The sequence below is a fragment of the Aythya marila genome (assembly GCF_965140915.1).
Source record: "Aythya marila genome assembly, chromosome: 1".
Classification (NCBI taxonomy): domain Eukaryota; kingdom Metazoa; phylum Chordata; class Aves; order Anseriformes; family Anatidae; genus Aythya; species Aythya marila.
This window is the reverse complement of record NC_139042.1, coordinates 13,736,206-13,763,246: the sequence shown is the minus strand read 5'-3', so window position 1 is coordinate 13,763,246 and position 27,041 is coordinate 13,736,206. Positions and strand designations below refer to the sequence as shown.

Below are 27,041 nucleotides of genomic sequence, written 5' to 3'. Positions count from 1 at the left end.
ACTGTAACGTTTAAAGTAGGAATCACAGAATCACAGAATCAGAGAACTGTAGGGGTTGGAAGGGACCACGAAAGATCATCAGGTCCAACCCCTCTGCCAAAACAGATTCCTCAGAGCAGGCTGCCCAGGTAGGTGTCCAGACAGGCTTTGAATATCTCCAGAGAAGGAGACTCCACAACCTCCCTAGGCAGCTTGTTCCAATGCTCAGTCACCCTCACCTTGAAGAAGTTCTTTCCCACGTCAGTGTGGAACTTCCTGTGCTATAACTTGCAGCCATTGCCCCTTGTCCTATCCCCACAAACCACTGAGAAGAGGTTGGCTACATCCTTCTGTCCCCCACCCCTCAGATATTTATATACACTGAGGAGATCCCCTCTCAGTCTTCTCTTCTCCAGGCTGAACAGACCCAGGTCTTTCAGCCTTTCTTCATAGGGAAGATGCTCCAGGCCCTGTATCATCTTTGTGGCCCTCCGCTGGACTCTTTCCAGGAGATCCCTGTCTTTCTTGTACTGGGGAGCCCAGAACTGGACACAGTACTCCAAGTGAGGCCTGACCAGGATAGAGGGGGAGGATCACCTCCCTTGACCTGCTGGCCACTCTCCTTTTAATGCACGCCAGGATCCCATTAGCCCTGTTGGCCACAAGGGCACAGTGTTGGCTCATGGTCAACCTGTCGTCCACCAGGACCCCCAGGTCCTTCTCCTCAGAGCTCCTCTCCAGCAGGTCGTCCCCCAGGAAGATGTTTTCTGATATGAATAAAATGAAATTATTATTATTATTATTTTTTAAACTGGAAACTATACTGTAAATAAAGAATATATAGCTTTGTATTTCATTGACTTTACTGCATAGTGGCAGTGTTTTCATAAATGAAGTCTTCCTCTGCAAAGTGAAATTCTTCAGTTTACTGAGATGTTTGTTGAAACATCTGTTGCTACTGATCTTGTTTGCTCAGCAATGCCCAGTATCTCCAAAAGCTAAACCTAAAGACGTTTGAAAGGTGCTGAAATTTGGGATCATCAGAGAGTGTCAAATTGCAGGCTACTGAGTGCACTGTATAAGCTGAGATAGATAGAGAAAAAGAATTATCCAATCATAGAAATGAGGGAAGTAGAACATTGTAATTAAAGTATATTTCAATATAAATTCTATTACAAAGCCATCATAGTTTTAGTTTCATCAACAAGGTGGCACGGTAATGAGACACTTGAGTACATACATTCTGATACTGCTTATAATGCACTTTACTTTCATCTCAAACCTCTTCCTCAGAGAAATATTTATTTTCTACTTCAAATTCAAGAAACTCATATATATAACTGGTATTCTTCAATAAAACAATGTAGTAGCTGGTCTGTAGTGTCCTAGATAGTAGTAAGCTAAAAGATTTTTATTGTTTAACAAATTCAGTGACATGAAAGTTGAGATAGCCTTGCTTACCCATAGAGCTTTCTCGTCTTGTCTCAGGGAGGTAAAGGTAACACACAAGTTTTGCATAACCCACAAGGATGACTCAGATTTCCTCAGGCAGCTAAACCAGCGTTATGTTGAAGTGCCCAGTTATGCCATAGCTTATAGAAAGATGATGGTCCTTAAAGTAACTTTATGGAAATATTTAGCAGCTACTCCCATAAAAATGTGAAAAGCCCTGCATCAGCCAGAAGCATTCTTTATCATTTCAAGCATATATTCATCCTAAAAGTGATATATATGAAAACATCAAAACTAAAGAAGTAGTGGAATGCGATAGAAGAAATATTTCTGAAAGATTATAATCTTTAAATAATTTTGATTTATTTTTATCTAGAGTTTTTCAAATATTAATGAAATATCTACCTCAATTTATACTTTCAAAACCCGTGTACTCCAAGCGAGGTTACCCAGCTGTGCTACCTAGCAGGGATCCACGCCTTTTGTCATTATAACACTCCCCAGTTGTATTGCCAGTAAGTGGACTAGAAGTCCTTAGCTCCTGTTGTGCACTGAGCATACACATGCACACACAGAGTGCAGACATACTCAGCATAAAGGAATATACATATGGTGCTATGCTAAAGTTTGGCTTTATTGCAGGCCAATTGGTGTCCTGGTTAAGATATGAGATCCTGCAGAACATCGACCATGCGTTCCTGCATGTAATCAGGAACGTTCAGTGGAATTTAACATTCAGGTTAAAAAATTACCCAGGCCTAAAGATGTAGCCAAATTTTGGTGGTCACAATACCGTGCAGTCCCTAAAGCCCACATATTTTAATTCCCTGGTACAGTGATTTCTGGTGCCTGCATATTCAGAGGGCACTGTGAGGCTACTCACCCCTAACAAGCAGCTCCGTCTCATCTGACACGGTGTCTGCTGCAGTCTGGACCCTGCAGCCATATCTCCCAGCGTGCATCAGGAGGATGTTCCTGATCATCAGATCTGCAGAGGACGCTTGCTGAAACAGGGATGAAGGGTCCATTTAAAGTTTAGTATATCTCTGTGTTCAAGGTACCTCATAAAGGTGTTTTGTGAAGTGTGAGAAAGTCACAGCTGCAACTTTCATCTTACACTGGTGTGCCTTAATACTCTCTTTGAGGATTATCAGAACACTTTTCTTATACAATTATTAATAGGGATTGAAGAAGAGGATTTCATGTTTTTAATAACTTTGACTTTGCTTAAAACACTCTGTGAATATTTGCATGCTCAAAGAAAATGCTTCCAAACTAATATAAAGAAATTTGTTAAGGAGCCAAACAGTTTTTTTTTTTTTTTTTTTTTTTTGATGTAATCCTTAACATTGAACAGGTAGTCTTAGAAACGAAGGACTCTCTCTTCCTCTTCCCTACAATGCAGTGACATTAGGAGTATATATCTCTACATTAATGAAATTAAGATAAATTGAAACAAAATGTTAATTGATTTTATTGACCAAGAGGAAATTAATACTAAATAAGACCAAAGAAATATAAACAGATTTTCATTTTTCCTGATGAAATTTATATATATTTAAATCTAAAACATGTAATCCGTAGATATATGTACAAAGAGAACCAGTTCAGATTTTTATTTTTCATCATTCTAGGCAACAGTAATTGCAATGCCCCAAAACCATGATCAGAAAATTGAAAAGTACAACAGGTAAGAATCTCTGTGTTATTTCGTAAATGGAAGTGATAATATTAGATTTTACATATACAAAATCATTTATATCCAAAATTTACTTTAGTCATTCCATCTTATTCCATCAGATGTAGTGAGCTCAAGTCCACAGATAGTTATAATACTGTAGCTACTTAAGGAAAGATCATGTAAGGGTGAACAGAAGTCACCCTGAGGATATGATGTAGCAATTACAGTTTACTTTCTCAATTCTGTGTTCTGAAAATACTTGAAAAATTTGTAATTCTAAGGTAAACATTAGCAATATGTACATATATATTAGCTAGCTACATATAGCTAATAGCCATATATATTTTTGTTCCTGTCAAAATATTTTTTATTGAGTCAAAGAGAAACGTTTTTAACAGATTAAATATAAGATTAAAACATATTAGATATCTCTAAATTTTCTTGTTGTTGCTACTCTGTATGATATGTAAATCTAACATGTACAATAGAATTATAATTACACTGCTTATCATATAAAACATATCATTTTAATAATTACAGAAGTTATATGATACATAATCTATAATAATCTACAATTAAATAATGTATAGTTTTACTAAGTACAACTATTCCTATTATAAGCTATTATGTAAACTGCTATTATATTCTTGAGCCATGTAGAGTTTATATAATAAATCACTATGCTATATAAAATGTATTACATCATGTACACTGCATTTTTTACAATAGTATAACAAATATACATAATATATAATAAATACATACAACATATACATATATTGCCTATTTATGTTATGTTAAATTATATTTACATTATTGCATATTAATTATTACATATTAAGAGTAATAGATTTTCATATATAGTTATATATTTTTATATAAAGTAGTATAATGTAATGCAGTGCAATATAGCCTTATATGGTATAATACTATATGTTATATATTATGTACAGGTGTTTATATACTTCTCTTCGGTGTTTCACTTTAAGAAACATTTACTGAGTATTTCTCTTCTCAGATTTTATTTACTTTGCTAACCAAGAAAAGATTGTCAGTCTCTCCTTGAATGACAGTTTCCCCAGGTTTTAATTTGAGTCACTTTTATCCTGAATGACTAAAGTTGTATTTATTTGCCTGTTTTTTCTTTCTGTTTTTTTTTTTTTTTTTTTTTTTTTTTTTTTTTTTTTTCTTCACATATTCTGCAGTCAGGTAGGTAGGTACACTCAGATCTTCATTTGCTCTCACTTTATGAGCTCTCACTTTATAACCATCATCCCATATGTATCTGACCTTGCACTTTGAAGTATTAAATTTATGTTTATGACTTCAGTTCTCAAACCCATCTAATTTTTCTTTTGCGATATTTTTGTCATCTGTTGTTTTGGTAATATAATAAACAAATAAACAAATAAATTTGGGCAATTTTGTACCACGCAATTGTCATTCACATTCTTGTACTTCTATGCCAATGTCAAGGTTAAATAAGATCGATTCCAAGATCTATCTTTTAAAAGCTAGTTTCTCCTTTCTGGGAAGAGCAGCTCCTTTTCAGGACAATATCTTGCCTTATCTTCTTTAGCTGATGAATGGAATGGAATGGAATGGAATGGAATGGAATGGAATGGAATGGAATAGTTCAGTTGGAAGGGACCTTCAAGGGATCATTTAGTCCAGCTGCCCACTTCAGGGCTAACTAATCTTCTCCTCATTTACATTTTTGGAAGTGGGATTGTTGTATTCCACACAGCACCAAGGCCAAATCCCTACTGAAGCATATTCACATGGAAGGAAGGAAAACAGAGGAAGCAGGTCAAGAACATTACTGACACCAGAGTGAATGATCTATGGCTCAATAACCCTGTAAATGTAAGAAGTGTGTATATAATGGTAGTGTTTTGCCTTCTGAAGTGTCCTCAGAATGATATTGCTGGAAGCAAGCTACTCATTACCAGGTCGTAATACAATTCCTGTATTTTTGCTCTGGCATTCCAGAAATCACAGTGATGAGTGCTCTGCAGCTGTAAAAGCACATGCATGACCAGGAGTCAACTTCAGGATACACATTTTTCTAGCACATCAGAGTTTACTAGCCAATGAAATGGGTTGCTCAAGATGATTAATGATTCTAGTACAAAGCCTTCAATATTAGAAAGGTAAGGCCAGAATCAGTCCACTTTTGTTCTCTCTTCTTTGGATATAATTTATGTGTTTTGTTGTCAAGTGGGGAGAAAAACATTATAGGTAGCAATTATTTGGTTTCATTGCTCATAAGCTCTTAAAAAACCTGACTGTCACTGTCTTCCTGAGAGTTCATGACAATATGAATCATAATATTCTTAATCAGGAAAGATATATGCATTTCATATGCATACCTGTGTAGCTGGGCTGGCAAGCAGCTATTGGAAAAATCATCGCTCTAAGTAGAGAGCTGTGCAGTAAAATGGAAGCCTGTGAAACACTTGGATTTATTACAGCACAACAGAATGTACAACCAGCATTGTTTGTGCAAGTGGAAGAATACTACATTTGGTATGTTTAATACAGATGGATATATGTTTAGACATTAGCTTCATTATCATGGTAAATGATGAGACATTTTAGATTCCATTTAGATAACTAGGAACTATGTTTGACCAAGACCTCTAAAAAAGAAAATACTATTTGCTGTTCAGTGGTATCAAGGGTCTTTACAAATTTTAAGGTTTCTCCTATTTTATGCAAGATATATAAATTTTAGAAAAAAAAATATTATATAGTAAGATTTTGGCAATATTTAACTTTACTCTGGGGATAAAACAGTTCATAACTCTAAGTATTCCTAGATTTTATCCTTGTTTTGTACAAAGGCTTCACAATATACAGAAAGACTAAGTAAAGGCTAAGTAGAAGAGAGCTATACTATTGTTGCTATGCTGTTGCTATGCTCATTCTCGTCTACTGGAATGTAAGGACTTTCATATTGACCCTTAAAGCAGCCCTCATTATTGAGAATGAAAGGATTTGTTTATTTAGGAAAAGTATTAGAAGCCATAGTAATAGGCCATTATTTTGTGGTGATTATTATAGAGACTCCCTTTTATCTGGTTGATTATTTACACTAATGTCAATAGAGAATTGTTTGGATAATCATAAGTTGTATCTATTTTGAAAATTAGCTTTGTATCTGAACTTCCCTAGGCCTGGAACAAAGCCAGGGAAGAAGAGGCTGTGGCCAAACAGTTGGCACATGTAAGACCGGACTAGAGTTTTAGACTGGATTAAAAACAATGAGAATTTGAAAGTAAAGACATTACAATACCAGTGGGTCAAGGTTCATGTATCGTTTTGTTGATGATCTTATCCTGTTATAAGTTCAAGACTACAAAAAAATTCTGGTGGTCAAACTGATGTGCTGGCTTTCCATATCTTAAGACAATCTCTATAACATGTCACTGGAGTTGCTTGTTTAAATCTGAATGATGACAATCCAGTTTTAAAAAATCTGTTAAGCAGGGAAGCATGTAATGCTTCAGCAAAAGCAGAGCCTTGCCCTCCTCTTTAGGGAAGATGCAGAACAGGTGATTACAAGTAGTGTAGAAAGAGTTTGCATCTTGACTATGTGACTCAGAACAGCCTGAGTTATCTGTGACAGCGTGGTTTTAATATAACGAAAGCCAAAATTAGTGGTGTCTAAATTTCTTTGTCAATATCTAAATTTCCAATTTATTAAGTGTACATTCTGGAAAGCTGCATTTAATTCCACTAATTTTATGCTCTTCTTCAACAGAGCACATTTTGCAATACATGCATTATATCAAAGAAGCATTTAATTAGAAAAAATCTATATTCATTGTTGTTCTGAATATCATTTATTACCCATTTAGCCAAGTATCAAAAGTATTTGTATTTATTCAGTAAAAACTTCTACTGTGTGGAATATATATTGTATTTTAACAAATTTAAGGAACATTTATTAGGCAACTTCTAATGATTTTAAGGAAAGGTAAAATTAACTTTCAAGGCCAACATCAGCTGGGCACTTACTGCAACACTGAGCACTTTTGGGGCCTTCAATAACCAACAAATAAATAATAATACAGCTACTATGCTATCTGTCATGACTAATAGTTCTTCTTTCTGGGACAACAAATTATTGTGTCATTTATATTATGCTCCAGAGTATTCCATTCATCAGTTTTTGGGTAGCTCCAGTGATGAATACTGCGTGAATCTATTATTCTTACTGTTCCAGTGTGATATGTTATCTGAGGTCATAGTTATGTCTTCAGTGTATCTACTTAGGTTTACAAGTATTGACTTTTTTTCTTTCTTTCTTTCTTTCTTTTTTTTTTTTTTTTTTTCTTTCCCACAAGCTGATGCAACCTCTACATAGCATTTGCTTTTGGTATAGAGATACTTCCAAGGAGTATGTAATATTTGTATTTAGTTAAATGAGCATTATCCTGTTTTTTGCGTTATCCTTTGTCTTTTGCACCCATTGCCCTAAAGTAGGGGAAGGGGAAGGGAAAGGGAAAGGGAAAGAGGAAGGGGAAGGCCTTGCTGAGAACTTTTTGTTGTTGAATTAATACGTTTTCAGCCTTTCCACATCACTATTGAAAGGAAGCTGTATGTGGATTTTTTCCCTCTCTGTTTCATAAATCCTAAGAGACTGTGAGTTGCTTTGCAGTGAAGCAACTTTTACATATGGTTCTTAAAGTGGAGAGAATTATACTTATTCTTCCTTTGAGACTGGGTTCATTATCTTGAGCTGGTTGCTAGGAAACCTCCCCATTAATCTGTCCATTCATTTGTTGTGTTTTTATCTCCAAACCAAGGTGGTTCATTCAGTATCCCACCTTTTCTTTTAAAGGCTTTGTGCAAGAACAATCTTTAATCTACCTTCTTGAAATGGAGCTCATGGTTACAGAGCCAAGCCGTTTTTTAGCATCCAGTAAGTCTGTTGTTCACTTCCTATCTCTTCCATCGAAGAATTAAACATTGGTTTGATAATTAAAAAGCTCATTACATCTATTCAAACTACGGAATCATATGTGGAAAATATACATTAAAGAAACTTACATTACTCTCTCCTCATGAAAGAATCCTAGCATTCATTTCACCTGTTTCTAATGCCTCTAATTTTCTATGTTGGTTATAATACTTCCCTTCCACACTCCAGATGCAGTTCTGTAAATGTAGCCCCGCTTTGTCTCAGCGAAAGGGACAAAAAGACAAGGTAGTTCAAAATCCTAGGTAGTCAATTGAAATGATTTGGCAACTTGCAGCTCACAGCTTCTGCACTGCAAGGGCCTGGGGTCTAGAAACTCTGCCTATCACTTGTGTCGAAGACTGGGCTTGGGAACTCCATCTGGCCACCACGCTGTGAAAATTGTCTCCCTGCTTGGGAAGAACATATGTAAAAAGGTAGTGAGACTGTTGTGACAGATCATGAGAAAACACAAGGTTAAATCAATAATGAAAAGAGTGGGCCAATCACCATTACAGGAAAACTTTTATGTTGAAAACCTAACCCATGTTTGAGTCAGTTCTTTACAATGACTGCAGGGGTTTACTGAGGCTATTTGTATGTCATCTCACTTGCTTGACAGTCAGGTGTGAAGATACTTTCCTGAAAAAATTGTTTCTGCATAGAAGAGAATGATCAAGAGGTATAAAAAGCTTGAAAAGTAGATAAACATTTTGTAAAGTCATCTTCTGTACAAGCTTAGATCAGTAAAACAGTGTTCTGTAATTAAATGGGACAGAGATTTGATCCCAAATAATAAAGACCACAGCTATTAATGTTATCTTGTTCAGTTTATTTAAAATATATCAGCTATTTTTACAGCTAACACACAGGTGAATTCCTGACTCATACATTATTGGATTTAGCAGAATAGTCTTTATTAATGAAATTCAGTCAGACTAAATTAAAAAATGATTTCACAGCTGAATATTGCTTGTTTGACATATTTGATTAGCAATGGAATTTATTTTTGGTGAATTTATCTGAAGTAAAATAATGATTCTACAGAACAACCTCATGGCTATGTTAGCTTTATACCATCAACAGTAAATGAAAAATAACAATACAATGAAGTTATTTTAAATTATACTGATGATTTAAATGTACATTATGATGGATTGTTGGCTTCAAGCCAACTTCTGTTCGTAATACATTAAGGTGCCATTTTATGCAAATTCTTAGCTTTAGCATATCAACCACTTGCCTGTTGCTCATGATGTTTATGAATTGAAAATATTTAATGTGTTGAAATGCAACAGATTTTTGTGTTGATATAAGGATCATGGAAAATTATAATGTGTGTTCTATCATTTAATCATATAAACAAATTCAGAACAAAGATTAGTTTATTGTCAATGTTTGTTGTGATTACTGGTATATAACAGTACAAAAATGGTGGTATAATAGTATCCACGCTGGTGCCGGTTGACTGAGGAATACCTGATGTATTTGTATTATCATGTACTGAGTCTGGCTGGAATGTTAACTTTCCTGGCAGCAGCCCATACAGTGCCGTACTCTGTACTTGTAGCTGGAACAGCAGTGTTATCACACCAGTGTTCTGTCTACTGCTGAGCAGCAGTGGCACAGCGTTGGGCCTTTCTCTAACCCTCTTAGGGGGTGGGCAAAAAGTGAGGAGAGAAACATCACTAGGGCAGCTGACCTAAACCAACCAAAGGGATATTCCATACCATGTGATGTCACACTCAGCAATGAAAGGTGGAAACAGGAAGAAGAGGGGAGGGGTGGGCTCTCCTTGTAAAAACGTCGGTCCTCCTCTCGAACACCGGCTGCGTGCATTGAGGCCTTGCTTCAAGGACGTGGTCAATCATCGCTTTTTTGTGGGAAGTAGAGAGTAATTTCTTTCCTCTGCACTTCCATATAGCCTTCATTTATTTTATTTGTTTGTTTTCCTCCCTTCTTTTTATTTTTCCTTTTCCCCTCCCTTTTCCCCTTTCCCTTTTTGTTTCCCCTTAGTTAAATTGTTTAGTTCATGGTAGTCTTTATTATTATAATTATTTCCCTTTAATTAAATTATCCTTATCTCAACCCGTGAGTTGTTCTTTGCTTTACTTCTCCCCCTCCTCATCTAAAGGAGGGGGAGTGAGAGAGCGGTTGTGGGGTTTAGCTGCCCAGCACGGTAAAACCACCACATATCCCTATCTATAAGAAATTGTAAAAAGAGGTGGCTTTCAAAGTTTCAGATTTTTGGATCCATGATGATCTTCAAGTGGGAATATGGAACTTTCTAGTAACATTATTTTTGAGCACTGTGCATAGTGAAATCAGCAATAATGAAAAGTGTTGTTTAGAGTGAACACTGCTGGTTAGGAATAGATGTTGGGGTGAACAGAATGGACTTTACAGTACTGCTTGACTTGCTGCAAATTAGTTCAGTTCATAGTATCTGAGAAAAGACAGAAGAGATGAAGTTAAATGCATGCCAGGAATATCTCAGGTACTGGTATAGTTTTGTGAAGTTTAGAAGGAAAAAAGCAGATAAGATATTTTTTAAAAATGGAAAAAAGTGATAAAAAAAGCTGGGATATGAAGTGAAAATCTTCAGGACAGAGAATGTCCCTACTCTCATATTCCCCAATTTGTTTTCTGTACTGAAGTTACTATTAACAGGAAGGAAAGAGTGAAGTACATAGAATATTTGTGCTTTGTTTAAAGCTGAAGATTTTTATTTTTATTTTTTTTATTTTTATTTTTTTAAAAAAGGAAGACTGTAGAGCTAAATATATTATTTGAATATTGAAAATTTGAAATTTGAATATTTGAAAATTTGTGATGGTAGTGATGGTGTTAGTGATGGATGTGGTGTTAGTGGTGGATGAAGATGATAGAAGTGAAAATAGCATCCAGCTGTGACAATTGTAACATTTTAAGGAAACATCAGAACAGGAAACATGAAGAGCAGACACATGACTGGGATTTCATTAGCATACACCACAAAGGGTGCTACGACAGCTGTATGTGAACAGAGATTTATTAGCTGGGTTCAAAGCTGATGGCACACCTTAACTCTGGGAAAGAAAGCCACCTAAGAGAAGAAAAAATCAAAAGAAAACAAACAAACAAAAAAAAGGCTTGGAGGGGAAGACGTAGGAAGAACAGCTGAGGTCACTGGGCCTGTTCAGCCTGGAGAAGAGGAGGCTGAGGGGAGACCTCATCACAGTCTACAACTTCCTCGTAAGGGGGTGTCGAGAGGCAGGAGACCTTTTCTCCATTAACACCAGTGACAGGACCCGCGGGAATGGGGTTAAGCTGAGGCAGGGGAAATTTAGGCTTGACATCAGGAGGGGGTTCTTCACAGAGAGGGTGGTTGCACACTGGAACAGGCTCCCCAGGGAAGTGGTCACTGCACCGAGCCTGTCTGAATTTAAGAAGAGATTGGGCTGTGCACTTAGTCACATGGTCTGAACTTTTGGGTAGACCTGTGCGGTGTCAAGAGTTGGACTTGATGATCCTTAAGGGTCCCTTCCAACTCAGGATATTCTATGATTCTATGATTCTAAACAAACAAACAAAAAAAAAACACGAGAAAGAGAGAAAGGGAAAAGAAAAGAGAATACTTCTCCTGGTGGCCAGCCAGAGAAACCCTTGTCCTCTCAAGGTTCTCTCCAGTGCAGTAGGTGACAGAGAAGACAATGATGAGATTTAGTTTTTGCCATTTCCCCCCCTGGCCTTAACCTTTTCTTTGAGACCTGTTCATTCATCTTGTTAATTGGTTAATGTTGATTGGCGTATGTTAATTAACAGCCAATGTTGTACCCAGCTTGACTGTTAAGCTTTTCAGGACATACATTAGATAATATTTATTAAGTAGTTAAGTGATTTATATTTATTTTACTTCACACTGTTCTCCCCTCCCTCCCTCTTTTCTTTTTTCTTTTTTTTTTTTTTTTTTTTTTTTTAATTTTCCCCTAATATTAATCAAGATCTATAAAACAGGAAAGAAATAAAGGAGGATGAAAGGAGGGATGTTTTTCAGACTACTGGGAGCTTTCCATATGACCCTGCCATAGCAACCTGACTGGGGTTTGCAAGTGTAAGGCCATAAGAACAAGAACAAGTGAATAGCAGCATAAGGAATGATGCAAGGGAGAGATACTGCCAGGGGTGCTCTGGAAAACACTGGACAACAGCTTGGGAGCAAGAATGCAGAGCTGCAGGTGAAAAACAGGCTACACAGAGCCTTCAAATTAGACAGTATTGATCAGGTGCTCAAACCATCAGCGGTGCTGTTACAGCCCAGATTAATACTGGGCTAAACAGAGTTAAATGGTGCAACAGCTGCAAAGAAAGAGAGGAAAGAATAAAAAATGGGCTGTTGTGAAATATCTGGTATTTAACTCCCCCCCCCTTTTTTTTGTCCTTTATATAATAAATTTATTGTAAACAAGGGAAGGCAGAAATACTTTAATGGAATAAGGTTATGATTTTTTTTTTTTTTTAAGGATGTGACTTTTTTATGATGATCATTTTTCTGATAGAAATCAGTTTTCAAGGATATTTAGTCACATTGTCCAAAATGTTCAGTTATCTCCCTGTTCCAAAGTAAAATGAAATGTAAGAGATGTTACTTATCATCTTCTCTCTTTTACTCTTTATTCATAGCCAAAACTACAAGTATTTGGGCATATCAGTTCACACACTGTTGATTTTGGGAAATGCTCAGTGTCCCATTTTAATGCATCATGCAGGTATGTCTGTAAATTTAATCAGTTCACAGGGACTGTTTTATTCTGGAAGCAGCACATGGAAAAAGTTTGTATCAGACAATGGTTTTCATTGTGTTCAGATTTTGAGTAGTAGCTACCAGTCATAAAACAAAAAGTTTTTTGACATGCAATCCTTATTCTGTTGTGTGTGCACCTCCTCACCCCACCCTGACCATGAAGTTTACAAGAAACAGAAAACTCCTGTTCATAAAGCATATCTCTTCTACAAGACTTTTGGCAACTATTACTTTTTTTCTATGGGTGGGTGTTAAATAAAACCAAACAAGATTAATTCAATAGGGCTTTTATCTCAAATAAAGAGCAGATATATTATTATTAATAGCCTGCTCTTTTAATTGATACTATGCAGTGTAGAACTTAGTGCTTCCTATTTAGAAAATGGTAATGAAATTTTAATCTTCTGGAAGATCATTACAAGGCAACAAACAAAGGAGAGACTAGAAAATGTAGGGAAAGATGCAAAGTTATGCTCTCATAGGTTCTAAGTTATCATATTCAAGTCTCCAGTGCTAGAAGGTGGTTAATGTACTGTCCAGTTTATATATACTAGCCTTTTCTAAGTGAAACAGTGGATTTTAATTCACTTCTATGTGGAAAAAAATGATAGCAGTAAAATATAATGTGACAATTTGTGCTTATGTCTTTCCATGGTTGCAGTTTCAGTTAAGGTAAAAGACCAAGAAGATATTGAGACTAAATCACTTTCCTCAGTCTGAAAGTTATTCATACAGGTCAAGGTGAGGGACACTAAGAGCAATGTTGCTGCTTACCATTATGTAGATGAACACAATAAATTATTTTATTTGGCTGCCATAAAAACAATGTCAGCTTTCAAACACAGCTTTGGAATAAGGATAGCTGGTTGAAAATCAACTCATAAAATCAAATGTCTTTAACTAGAAAATAGATACCTCCTCTAGAAAAATAAGGTAAATTCTGTTTTGTTTTGTTTTGTTTTGTTTTTCTCAAAAAACAGAAAATTCTGAACAGGAATTCTGGATTTAACAACAACAACAACAAAAAAGTAGGATAGAAAATCAAAGTTACCCTAACAGATGCAAACAGGTTTATATTTTCTGTGCTCAAGTGCTCACTGGTGTTGCTGGAAGGAAATTCTGGCAGTTCAACTTCTATTCAACATAATTTTTTTTAATTACACAGATTACCTCCCCACAGACCCTGAAATGTTATCAAGTCTTTTGGTTGACAAAATATGATTTTTCTGATGCCAAAGGACTCTTGGTATATGTATCCCTTTGAATGATTGTTCTGCTACAGAGCCTGTTGTAGAGTTATGCATGCAAAATATTTGGCACATTTTCTGTCCTAGAGTACAGTCGCTCCAGTGGATTTTTGCCTCTTTCCCTTCAAGCATAGCTTTTTTCAATTTGACATCCTTACAACACTTATCCTACCTAAATTGCCATAGGTATGAAATCCTTGGTAGCTCAGTAAATAACAGAAAAAACACCTTTAATTTGTATAAAAAATAGTTCTCAGTATGATTTTTTTTTTTTTAAGAATGCAATTTTAAACCAAGCAAAGTAATATGTATTATTAATAGAAGCTTGTCCCTTTCCTTTTAACTGTAATTAGTAAGGAACATGCAATTTTAGCAAATGGAAATTTATCTATGATCCAAATAAATGTTACTTAGGTTATAGCTTTTATAACACTTTATTAAGCATCAAAATGTTTGTCATACTTAACTCCTGGAGCTGTCACAGTGATACTGTGAGCAATGCAACTGGTGTTGTGAAGCTGATAGTGGTTTTGTTATTAACAAAGTCCCCATTCAAATAATGTTCAATCTTTCAGGCTTTCAAACATATAGACAAAACCCAAGCAAACCCGAGCAATTTATTTATTTTTAATCTGATGAAGAGTCAGTGTAAAAATGGGTGTATAGAACTTCATGCACACAAAGTATATTATTTTTCTTAGATGTACTCAAATAAAAGCATATTGTGCAGGATCAACTCATGCATTTTTTTTTTTTCCAAAAATGTAAAGTAAGGGATATAAATGGAATTCTATTAGATTTCAAGTGTTCAAGTTCCTTTAGTCTGCATTCTTAAAGCAGTGTCTTTATCACATTGTGTAGCACTCTGAGAATGGATAGATGGGATTACCTGATGGGATTACCTGATGGGATAAACAGAAGAGGTTTTTTTTATGTTGCTTTCCCCTAGTACATGGTCATTCTTTAGGTTTCAATTAAGTAAAGGATTATCTTTCTAACCTCTTGATTAATTTTACATGTTCATGTAGTTAACAAAAAGGTAAATGAGATATAATTAACTAGGCTCTGGAAATGAATAGGTATGAGAATTTTTATTTTTATTATTATTTATTATTTTTTCCCCCTAATGTCTGTCAAAACACAGAAAGTTTCTTATATCCACAAATATTACTTTGGAGTTTTGCACCTTATGATACAACTTGATTTCAAGACAACACAGGCAGGCCTTTTGATAAATGGAGATCTGCACAGGTTTTTACTACTACTTTTTAAGTGGGAGAAGGATGTGTCAGATATCTCCAACAGCATTCAAAAAATTGTAGTGAGGATTGTCCTAACTGGTCATGCTCTGGTACATCTGTCCTGAAAAGGAGTGTTTCTCCTATCCCCATACTGTAATGAGTCAGTAGGTATCAGTACTATGAGTCAGTAGCCCTCTTCTAGTTCATCCAAGCCTAAACTACTATTCTAAAATAAATAAATTAATTAAAAAAACAAGAGAAATGTCTTGACATTTAAATGACTTAGGAATGCAAGTAAATGAAGCATGGCCTGACAATCTCTTGTGTGAGCAATCTTGTAAAGACAAATCAAGCTACTCCAGTTTAAAATAAATAAATAAATAAATAAAAATCATTTTGGCATCATTTTATTATTTCTTTAAAGCTTTATAGTATTTCACTATTTTAACACTGGCTTAATAAGGACAAAGTAGACCCTCATCTGTTTTAAAAAAAATAAATATGTTCTTTCTCTTCAGCTTGTTTTTCTTTTATGATCAGCTGAAGTTTGCAATTTGTTAAAAAAAAAAGTAAATTTTACAAAAGCATTTAGGAAATGGTTAGGGTTCTGTGCCTCTGATGATAAAGATGACAGATTTTTGTTTCTTATGCAACCATTTTTTATCCACTTAGGCATTTAGATATTGAACATTGACTCCATTATGACAGCATGAATATTTCTCTGAAAATGTCCTAGTATGTCTTACTTCAGGTTCTCATTCTGAATGGACCCTAATTCTATCAGTTTGACGGCTGTCTGTGGTGGAAATGAAATTATGAAAGAACTCTTAAAAGATTTACAAATCCCTGTGTTCATATAATAAAATAAATTCAATTAATTTTGCTTTACTTTGGTAGGAGAAATGTCTTTGGTAATTTCCTAGCCTGAGGATTTTTCTTGGTGATTATAACTTGAAGATAACTTACAGACTTGAAGATGCTCAAATGTACTAAAGGATCTGTGTAATACATTTTAGATTTCAAATTTTTTGAAATAACTTGATTTAAACAGTAAGGATAGGTGTTTTCTTGAATTATAAGATGTTTTAAATTTGAAGTAAAAGAGGAAAAAAGGAAGAAAGAGAGAAAAGGAAGGAAGTTACAGTTTTTCCTTCTTAAATATTTAGTATTGGATTTTGAATACTGGATTTTTGATGAAGAAAAGTACGCTAAGAACCTTCACACCTTACTAATATTTTTCAATGACAAAGCTTATTGAAGTCAAACAAAACAAAAACAAACAAACAAAAAAGCAAATCCCTCACCACCAACACGCATACAAAATGGATACGGTATGACATATAAAGCCAAGCAGAGGAACAAATTGATTGTCACTGACAAGATTTCTAGTGCAAAGTTAACTTTACTACATTGTGCTCAAATTAGACACATTGACTTTTAAAAGTTCCTGACCTTTGTGAGGTTCATTATTCTGTTAACATAGCATGGACTTTTGATTTACATTTCATTAATGGCTAAATTGAAGTAAATGTCTGTAGCTTTTATTTCCATACTCATTCACATTAAGAAATTTCTTTCTACTAAGAAAAGTTCAAACAGTTTTACATGGGACGGACTCGTGTTACTTTATCATACTATTTGATCATATTAAATTATTTTTGTTTTTAGTATATATAATTTGTATGCATATTTTTCCATATGATTTTTATTAACTTTAATAGCAGTTGCATAGCTAGAATCTACTTGGGGGGGGGAATGCGGGGGGGAGAGGTGGGCAAGGGATGGTGGTGGCAGAGAGAAGGCTGGAGAATAAAACATAGTCCTTGTTATTCAGATAACAAAATATGAGCTAAATAAATAAAAACATTGGGAGGTAAGGGCATTCCAACAACCATACTATCTGTAAGAAAGATAAAGTTTATAGCAGCATCCTTTTTGTATTGAAATCAATAGAATTATGTAAGGAAGGTTAGATTCAAACTACTTTCTGTTCCCTCACAAAGATCAACAGGTACCTCACTAATACTAACAGATGAAGAATTAACTCTAGTAACCTGAAGTTTCTACCTCTTCTAGCTGTAATTTCTTTCCAACATTAGTGAAACAAGTTATCTTTCAATTTTGTTAGACTTTTGTACATGGAAGGCATGAAAAATCATGTAAAAAACATGTAAAATAAATTTTTATCACTTTGCAGCACACATAAAACCATACGTATGATCACTTACTGCCTTGATGCTTTCAAAGTGTCCACCTTCTTTATCAAAGTCAATTGGCTGCCCATTAAGTGTCCAATAGAAAGTGACATCTAGTGTGCTGTCATGAAGGGCTTTGCAACTGAGGACAATGCTTTCTCCAACTGTTAACTCTATCTTCTTGGGAGTCAGCTCTATTCTTGTTGGTTCTTGAAATATAGAAGAATAAAGAACATTTCAATGGAAGTCTAGTTATGGCAAGGCATCAATATAATGTTTTTAAGTTCTGCTTGGTTTACTCAGACCCTGCATTTATTCCCTTTTTCTTTTTTTTTTTTTTTTTTCAAATATATAGTGCTAAATACTGAAATATACATACATATATATATATATGTATATATTTGCTTGCTTTTAAAGCTGTAACACTTGGAATCTTGTGATTGTATTGTCTTGTAAAAAATAAATGAAAAATAATAAAAAAAAATCCAGGCATAAATATACAAAGATGACCATTGAACATCTAAAATGAAAAGCAATATAAGAAGTCACCTACAAAGTGAGAAAAAATGTGGCTTAAAAATTAATTGTGACTCAGTCCTTAGAATGTTCATTGATGCAATTTTTTTTTTTTCCTTCAGAATTCAATCCTCTTTAGAAAAGGGATCCCTCTTCAGAAAGCAAGTGAGATCCCAAAAGATAAAATATGTTAAAGGGGATATTGATTTTTATTTTTTCTTCCTCTCTCTCTCTCTCTCTCTTTTTTTTTTTTTTTTTTTTTTTTTTAATTTTATGGATCTATTTGTGATGATCTGGTTGATTTAATATGTATGCAAATATTAGCCATGAGATATCATCAATAACATCAAAGTTTTTTGTCATACCTTTAACAGATACTGATGCAATGATTTCTGCAGATCCAAATACATTTACACCTTGGCATAAATACCGTCCTTCATCAGATTTAGAAGCATTCAGGATTCGTAGGCTCCCATGTGGAAGAATAGTTATCCTGAAAACGAAAAATACATAAATATATCTCCATTCCCAGCAGCCAAAGTTCATGATGATAAATTTTACAGCTAATAAATAAGATTAAGGCCTGCTGCCTCTGTAGTTAGGGATGAGGAAGATGATAATTGTGATAATCTCCTGTTTCAAAAGGTTTGTAATAACCCCATTTTACTCCTTTTTCTTTAATTCATAAAGTTACAAGGAGCCATCAGTGGATTAGTATCTTTTAACACATATCCATGGTGAATATTAATTAATATTTTGTAAAGAGTAAAAAGGTGATTCTTCATAATTTGTGTTTAAAGTTTCACTGTTATATTTTGTCAAATTAACCACAAGATATTTCATTAAAATAAAATAAAATCTTATAAACCAAATCTAAGAAGAATGGAAAGCAAAATGTAAAAGAGAACTGGAAAAAGAAAACAAAAACAAAAACAAAACAACACATAAAATTAATTATATCTAGTCAAAGTATGATTGATGACATTACTAGACAGTGTAGCATAGACACTTAAATAATCTCCACTTTTTTGTAGTTTAGAATTTTTTTTAAATTGAGTCTAGTATTATTCCAGTTTCACCACATTTCTTATTTGAATAACCTCACTGAAATATACTCATGAGAAATATTTAGCCATTTACACTTGGGAATTTCAGATTTTGTCTTTGCTTACACTGTATTAGTCATAAAATATATTAAGCTGTACAAAGTACAAATTAACATGCTTTAACTGATCTAAAAGAAAAAAAAGCCACAGAATTTATGTTAAGTCTGCAGCCCTGGAAGAACATTAAAACAAAACAAAACAAACAAACAAAACCCAATAACAATAATAAAAACATTACTTCTGTCCTGACAGAGAACTGCAAGGCTAAATGGCATATCTTAAATGGCAATTAAGCCAAACCCTGCTTGCAGATATTGGACTCATTAATATGCTGGGTGGTTGTTAGGGTTCTCCAAAGAACATAGGAGGTATGGGTTGGAAGCAGGCATGGACACTGAAGGAAGATAATTCTCAGTAAATGCTTTCAGGTATCACATAGAAGTGGAGGAAGTGAAGGAGTGCTTCCTTCTCCTGTATTTTGAAAGTAAGATTAAGACCTCTAGCTGTATTAAAGTATCTAAGTGGGTAGGTGGCCTTTCACAATGATGGCTGGATTTTTAGATACACCTCTACAGTAAAGATTTTTGTTAAAGTAGTGACTAATATTCCTTCTGCTGGGAATATTGTGTTGAGGTCAGAAATAGCGGAGACTGCAGTGTTATAGTTTATTCTTCATAGAAAAGTTTGTCACCAGGAGTAAGGATTTCTCACCACCCTTATTAAGAGGTCTGTGTTGGGCTCTTCAACAAACAATATATGGAAGGAATTCCCTTTGTAGGTTGGACACCTTAAAGTGCAAAACTGAGTTTTGTTTAAATTAGCAGTGATTAAATAAATACTTTCAATTATGTGTTCAAAACAAATCACCAATATGAGAAAAATCACCAAAATGAAAAATATTATTTTTTACTGTCAGGAAAAACAACAACAACAACAACAACACTCCATTCTCTGACTTTGGTGTTTTATTATATGACATTTATAGAAATAGTGGTGGAGAAAACAGAATTTTATTCTCATGAGAGAATGTACAGTTATTCACTTCAGATGTAAAACTACTTACTGTTTTTAACCAAAAAAATATAATAATAATAGCTAAATAGCTTCAAATGTGAATGGAGCAAAGAAAAGACGTCAACAAATTCCACAGTACAATATGATGCTCTATGTCCCCTCTTACCCTAAACTAATATATATCAGTTTTTGAGTTATATTACTTGTCTAAAAGTAATTTTTTAGAAAGCAAAATTATATTAGATAACTGCTTTGTATCAGAATTTTGAGCTTCCTTTTATCTAACTATTTATTTATTTATTAATGCAAATGGGAAAGTTTTGTTACAATATTTCACACCTGTGACTGGTTTCACATCTGAAGTAAAAAGGAGTACATGTTTCACTAGAATGGTATCTGGTTTAAGAACTGATTGGGGTGTAAGCTTCCTTCTTTTCTTCTTGGTGCAAGTAGTCTTTTGTATATTTCTTCTCAAGATACTTGGTGATCAATGCTCTGAGGACATTGTATTATTAGTATGATAGTAGCCTTTGCAGAACAGTAATAGTTGTCGTCATACTGTCAGCATCAGACAAGTGAAAGGACACTCCTACAATGCTTACAAATTATAAAAGCTTATACACAGCATAAGTCATGATATAAAACTGTTTTTCATTCTGATCTCAGAAGAAAAGAAAGTTAGATGCATATGGAAGATGAATGAATCTTATACATATAATCACCTACTATTCTATTCAGCTAAAAGCTCTTGGAAGCTCTTCTCTATTCTTTCATGAGGAAAAGAATAATTGCTCAATCAAAGGAATTGCAAACACATTTGCTGGTGAATTATCTGACTCAGAAATTAATACTTTCCTTAAAATACCTAACATTCATTTGTTCTCCCTTTTTGTGTTTGGGAAAAAGGCCAGGGTTTAGTTATGATGAAAACTGAAATGCTTTATTTATTCACATAACACTTGCTGTACACAGCAGAAACACAGACTTCTCCCTCCTGCCCTGCAAATATCTGTCATGGAGACACCACCCGTGTAGTATGTCAACATATTTTAATAAGAAAATTCTGTAGCAAAAGTTTTTTTTAACATTATAAACAGAAGGGTAGCAAAGAGAGAAGAAATGAGGTTGGAGTACAGTTAAGAACAATTTAAGAATTCAGGAAAAAAAAAAAAAACAAACAAAACACACAAAACAACACATTATAAACTGAGGGAAAGATTATGATTATAGATGAAGGTATAGAGAAGGGATGGATCAAGGTGATAGTTTGGAGATTATTGTATCTAAGTTTAAGCAAAACCTAATGGAGATAAGTGTTGTCCATCCAGGGACTCTGAAAAAAATTGGCATATAATCTTACTCTCTCTGTAGAAAAAATTTTCTACATAATAATGTGGAGAAAAAGATATGAGAATTGATGTCTTGGAATCAGTAAATGTGCTGGTTTAATACCAAAATCAAAAAAAAAGACTTTTAGCAATAATATTAGTAAAAAGAATAATTGGGATAATAACAGCAAATGAACAGGATATAAAATTCAACATGATTTAACTAACATAAAACTTCAGGGCAAGACAAAATTATTATAACATTTAATAAGAGAAATATTTTCTAGAGAAAGTGAATGCAAATTTCGTCTTCGAAGTGTTCATTGATGAGGCTATTGGAATTCACATGACTGTTTAAACAAGTTTAATACAGAAATTTAAGATGGTTAAGGAACAGTCTGAACAAGAGAGGAAAATCAATTTTGTTGAAAGAGAGCTGGGTCTTTGAAATATCATCCTATTTTCATAATGACGAGGATACAAAAAGAAGGATGCTAGAAATTTGCTGAAACAAACAGTACACTGATGCAGCAAGTATCAAACAGGAGGGCTTTGGTGACTCTGAGAATTACATTCATAGAAAAGTAGTGGATGTTGCTCTGGACTAACAGTACTATACAACAAAAGTAAATGCAACCCTAGAATATAGTAGATACTAACCAGCAGCTCATTATGGAAGTGTTTATAGTTAAGGAACTGAGAAAACGTAACCTGGAATATAGGTCAAACATCAGTACTAATATCATAATTATTCGGAAATCTTAATTTTAATAGAGCTAGCACTCAGGAGCTCTATTATCAGGATAACCAAGAAGGAAGATGCTTATAAAATGAAAGATAAGGTTAGATGAGCACATGTTAATTCATGGATCTTTCACATAGAATCAGTACTGTTTCTATTGACAGTAATAAAATGCCACATGTAATTCATATTATAGATTTAGATAAACTCAGATATCTCGACCTAGAACTGAATCTCACCCTCAGATCTTGAGAAAGTTCCCCAAATATAAATGCCTATTATCACCTGACATCATGTGAGGCACAGAATCGCAACTGCTGTTTACATCAAAAGTGTGGTTCGGAAGTGAATTCCCCCATTTCCTCCCCTTATTCTGGCTTTGGCTATTATCAAGAAGCAGTCTATAAACTCATGAACTAAACTTTCAGCCAAAATTGAGAGGTATTCTTGAAGAATGTATCAGTTTTTGGCAACAAATATGCATCCAAGACATGGGATGGGAATAAAGCTACTGTGAAGAGAAACCCTGAATTAGGCACTGTGGACAGTGGCAACTTACACTCTGTGAACTTGCTCCTTTTCATTCATAGTGAAATAGTCCAAGGGTATCCAAGACACCTGTATAGGGCTGAGAAATGCTATACAAAACCTATGAGATGACTTAACTGCTTATGGCACAGACATATAGGTTTGTGTAACCATGTCTTTTGGAAGTCTGGATGTGATCCAGGGTACTATAGGGACTCTCAAAGGGCAGTAGAAATCTGGGAGGGAGAGAGAAAGGGAGGGGCAGATGACTTAAATAGGTGGTGTAATCTCAGAGACAGTCTGAAGAATTAAAGCATATAAATTCTGATGATGATGGTGGTGGTGAGTACCAAATATGATGCTGGTCTTTGAACTTGAACACCTGCTCTCTCAGAAATCAGTTAACCACATGCTTCACAGCATACTGTATACCCATGAAGCTAAAGATATTGATTGATAATGAAAAGAACTAACTGAAATTGAATGTGATTTTCTAAGTGTATATGATGTCTGTGTATATTATACTTTCCCACTATGATTTTATTTGAAGTACTACAGCCATTGAGTGCCCAGCTTGCAAAGCCTGTGATTTTCTTGTCTGGAATATCAACAAGTTTGGAAATACATATTAACCTTTCTATACATATAGCCTTTCTATAAAGTAAATTTGTTAATTACAGAATAATTCAGTAAACTAAGTTGAGAATTGTTATAAAACCATAAAAGCATGCATAAGAATGTAATTTTTTTTTTTTTTCTTAAGGCTTCAGGATTGGATTTAGATTGACATTGGAAGGCTGCAAAATGCTCAGTAATTATAGTTTTCAGACAATATTTTCAATTGAATATTTTCACTGTAAAAACATTTGCAATCTATTCAAAGCTCCTGTTCAGCAGTAACACTTAAGATTGGAAACATTTTTAGTACATTCTTTTAAACAAAAATGCATTAGCTCGCACAGATCAACCCTTTCATCAATTTTACTCTTTTACCAATAAAGTATATATGAGGGAATGTAAGGTACTTTATAAAGATGTGCTTTTTTATTTGGAAGAATGAACATTCATATCATTTGCATGTGAGAAATTTATTTGTTCTGGTGATTAGAAAGGTATTATTTGAGGCTGTCTTCCAAGAAGCTGATGAATATAAATTATAGTTACAGGAAATACTGGATATTTCCTTGAAGATGTTTGAAGGTGTTTGGAAGTCCTCTGCTTGCCAACTAGAAATGCCGTCAGGGTTGACTGGCAGAGAGGTAGAGAAAACTGATGATGAACAGAATATGAGGTCCCCACAAATGTGAATGACAAAGTTCAGGCTCCTTCAGGCGTTATGATTTAGCAAAGAGGACCGTGTAAAACAATGTTTAAGAGTTGCTCATATCAGAAGTACTAGTGTGGCATAAAGAAGTCTCTCTCATTTTACAGTGTTTTGATTTTAAAAATTCCAAGTTTCTTCCTTACAGCTGTTTTATTCACAGAAAACAAGCTTGTGAGAGTGGCTGTAATATTTTGCCTTATTTTGAGGGAAAGGATAAAGAAGGAGGACATGCAGTCATCACTGTCTTCATGTAAAACAAGGAGGTCTATTCTTCCTGTTATTTTATTGATGATTATTTTCCCTTTAAGTTCTTAAGGATAAATGAAATGAATTAATAGTCCAGATCCTCTTATTGCTTTGCTGTGCTTCAAAAAATATATTTCCTTGTTAATATCTGTTACCATTCAGTAAGAAAGTTCTCAGATATTATCTATAGTCAATAGAGGATATACTGGTTTAGAGGGTGGAAAATCTCAGCCGTCTTTATCAGCAGAGACAGTTTTACCTTGATTCACCAGGGTCAGAATGTGCATTTGTTCTTCCTATCACATGTAAAATTGGTGAGCAGAGTCTTCTATCAAGATTAAGATAATGAGAAGGGGAAACTCTAACTCTGATTCTGTTGGATCATTCCTAACAGATTCTCAAAAACAGAGGTACTGATGCAGTGGCTAGGTTTTGTTTTAAATTCTGTTATGGACCCTGAAGTCCATATGTAGAAGGAGATGAGTGGTTGAACACAGAAAAAGTTATAATTACTATACAGTCTTTAGAATCTTATTGGAGAGTAATAGAGGGGACACTGATAAAAATGAAAGCCAGGCAGATTATATTTGGAGCTTTATGTTTTTTGAAATATATACATATATACATATATATATTAAAAAAGCAAACAAATAAAAAGCCAAATGTGTGGGCATTTTTCATAGGGGATGAAAAGCAATAAGTAGCAATGAGTAGTTTGATTAAGCTATGCCTACTTTTGCCTTTCTGTATTTCTATTATTTATTTATTTTTTTTTTATTTTATTTTGTGCTTTTGATTCTTCCACACTAAAGTTATTTTTATAGGGCTAATAAAAATCAAAGCAATCAGGGGAGCATTAATGAGAAATTCATTAAAGATTTAGTCAGCAGTTTTGTAAACTTGAACACACATAAAATAGGTAAAAGAAGATTATAAGTTATTCAAGTGGTTAGAATTTTTTCCCCCATATTTCACAGCAGGGTCTAAAAAAGAAGTATGAAATTGGTTTGCGTGTATATTGGAATTAAGAACCTTTAAGATGCAAATGCAGAGAAGCTGCTCTGACTCACTTAGCCTGTGGCCCTTTAGAATGTTTGGATCTGAGCAATCTGTCATTTCACATTAGCTTGGATATGGGACCTGTCAGTATTCTTTAATGTAGATTACAAGGAATCAGGACAAGTACTTGTAAATAGCTGAAACTTTTATTTCTCCTTGAATGACTGTGAGCTCTCTCATTTCCCTGTGCTTTCTCTCACTCCTTCATAATAGATGTACAAGCCTCTAAATCTCACAGAAAATGAATATGAATTATTATAGTAAAACCACTTAAATAACCAGAATACTTTATATACATTTTTTATAATATCACGCTAGATGGAGTGTTTTATTTTAATGTTGTTGATCTGATTAGAAAAAAAGGTGATGTTTGGCCCAATCCCTTAGCAGGATACAATATTAGTTGGATTTTCTTCAGATTTTCAAACATTTATAATAGTGTAACTCCTGTGTGTAATATGCTAGGTCATAGGAATATGCTAAGATTTATGATTAATAAACTACTTCCAGCTCTATTTAATCCAATCTATGCAAACTGTCTCAGGGCAAGTTTTTTTCAAAGGAGCCACAAGTGGGCCCATCATTTTGTCCTTGAAACATTTGTGTATGCAAATGCACTGACTTTAACAATTCAAATGGTGTCCACATAGGTACATGCAATTTCAGGTGACAAGCATTACAAGACAGCTTTTGCTAACTAATGTTGTTTCTGTTCTAAGCACAGAGAATATGTACAATTTCTGCATTGTTGCTGAACAGTAATGGCTAGAAACCACTGATATGTCATAATGAACACGGTCTCTTGAAGTGTTTTTTTCTCTGTATGAGTGGGCTGGTCATTTTTAATTTTAACAGTGCTTCTTATTAATTCCCCATTTCAGACAGGTACTTCAGTACTCTATTCGTTTTAAAGACCCTGTTAATAACTGAAGTCAATAATGACATGAATGTCATAAAATGTAAATATCTGCAGTATTAAACTCATTCAGAACCTAACTGTAAATGGAATAGAGATCTGTTACCTATATAAAATAAACAAACAATAAAACACGTCATTATTCTAGTTTTCAATAATACTCTTAAGTAAGAAAGATCGGTTTTTGTATTTTGAAAATTTAGCATCACTTTGCTAACAGACACCTTGCATTTCTGCTCTAATATTATGCCTCAAAATGTGTTTAGTCTTGTATGAATAGGAAAAACTGGAAGAATTTATCAGAATTTATCTCAGAAAAAGTGTTTGAGAGAGTAGGGAGGGCTGTTTAAGGTCTTTATGTTCTTCATTATAGTCAAAAATTTATTTTAAAAGCCTTTTTATAAAATATGTTGGGTTTAGGACAATATATCTACAAACACGCTGAAATAACTCAAAAAAGTATGAAAATGTTATTTTGTATTTCTTACCATACTGTTCTCCTGATGCATTTAAAAGTAAAATCTATATTAATATTTTAATATTTCTAATAATTAAGTTTATTTATTTATTTATTTTACACTGTTTCAATGTCAGAAATATTCTGCTACTTAGAAAAAGTCCGTGTTTTTCAAGAAAGACTTTTGTCACAATAATTTTTTCCTTCTTCCTAGGTGTCAACAATGAACTATTAACTTACCCTATTTTTTCTCAGAAACTT

At 34.1% G+C, this 27,041-nt stretch overlaps 1 protein-coding gene across 1 annotated transcript in view; it reads right to left on the bottom strand.

Annotated features, from left to right (window-relative positions):
- Positions 1–27,041, bottom strand: part of CNTN5 (contactin 5) — a 688,982-nt gene that overhangs the window by 48,230 nt on the left and 613,711 nt on the right. The window contains exons 14-16 of the mRNA XM_082775391.1: positions 18,426–18,553; positions 17,578–17,753; positions 2,315–2,435 (exon numbers count right to left, since the gene is read on the bottom strand). Of these exons, the coding sequence (XP_082631517.1) occupies positions 2,315–2,435; positions 17,578–17,753; positions 18,426–18,553 (425 nt within the window). The remainder of the gene's footprint in view (positions 1–2,314; positions 2,436–17,577; positions 17,754–18,425; positions 18,554–27,041) is intronic.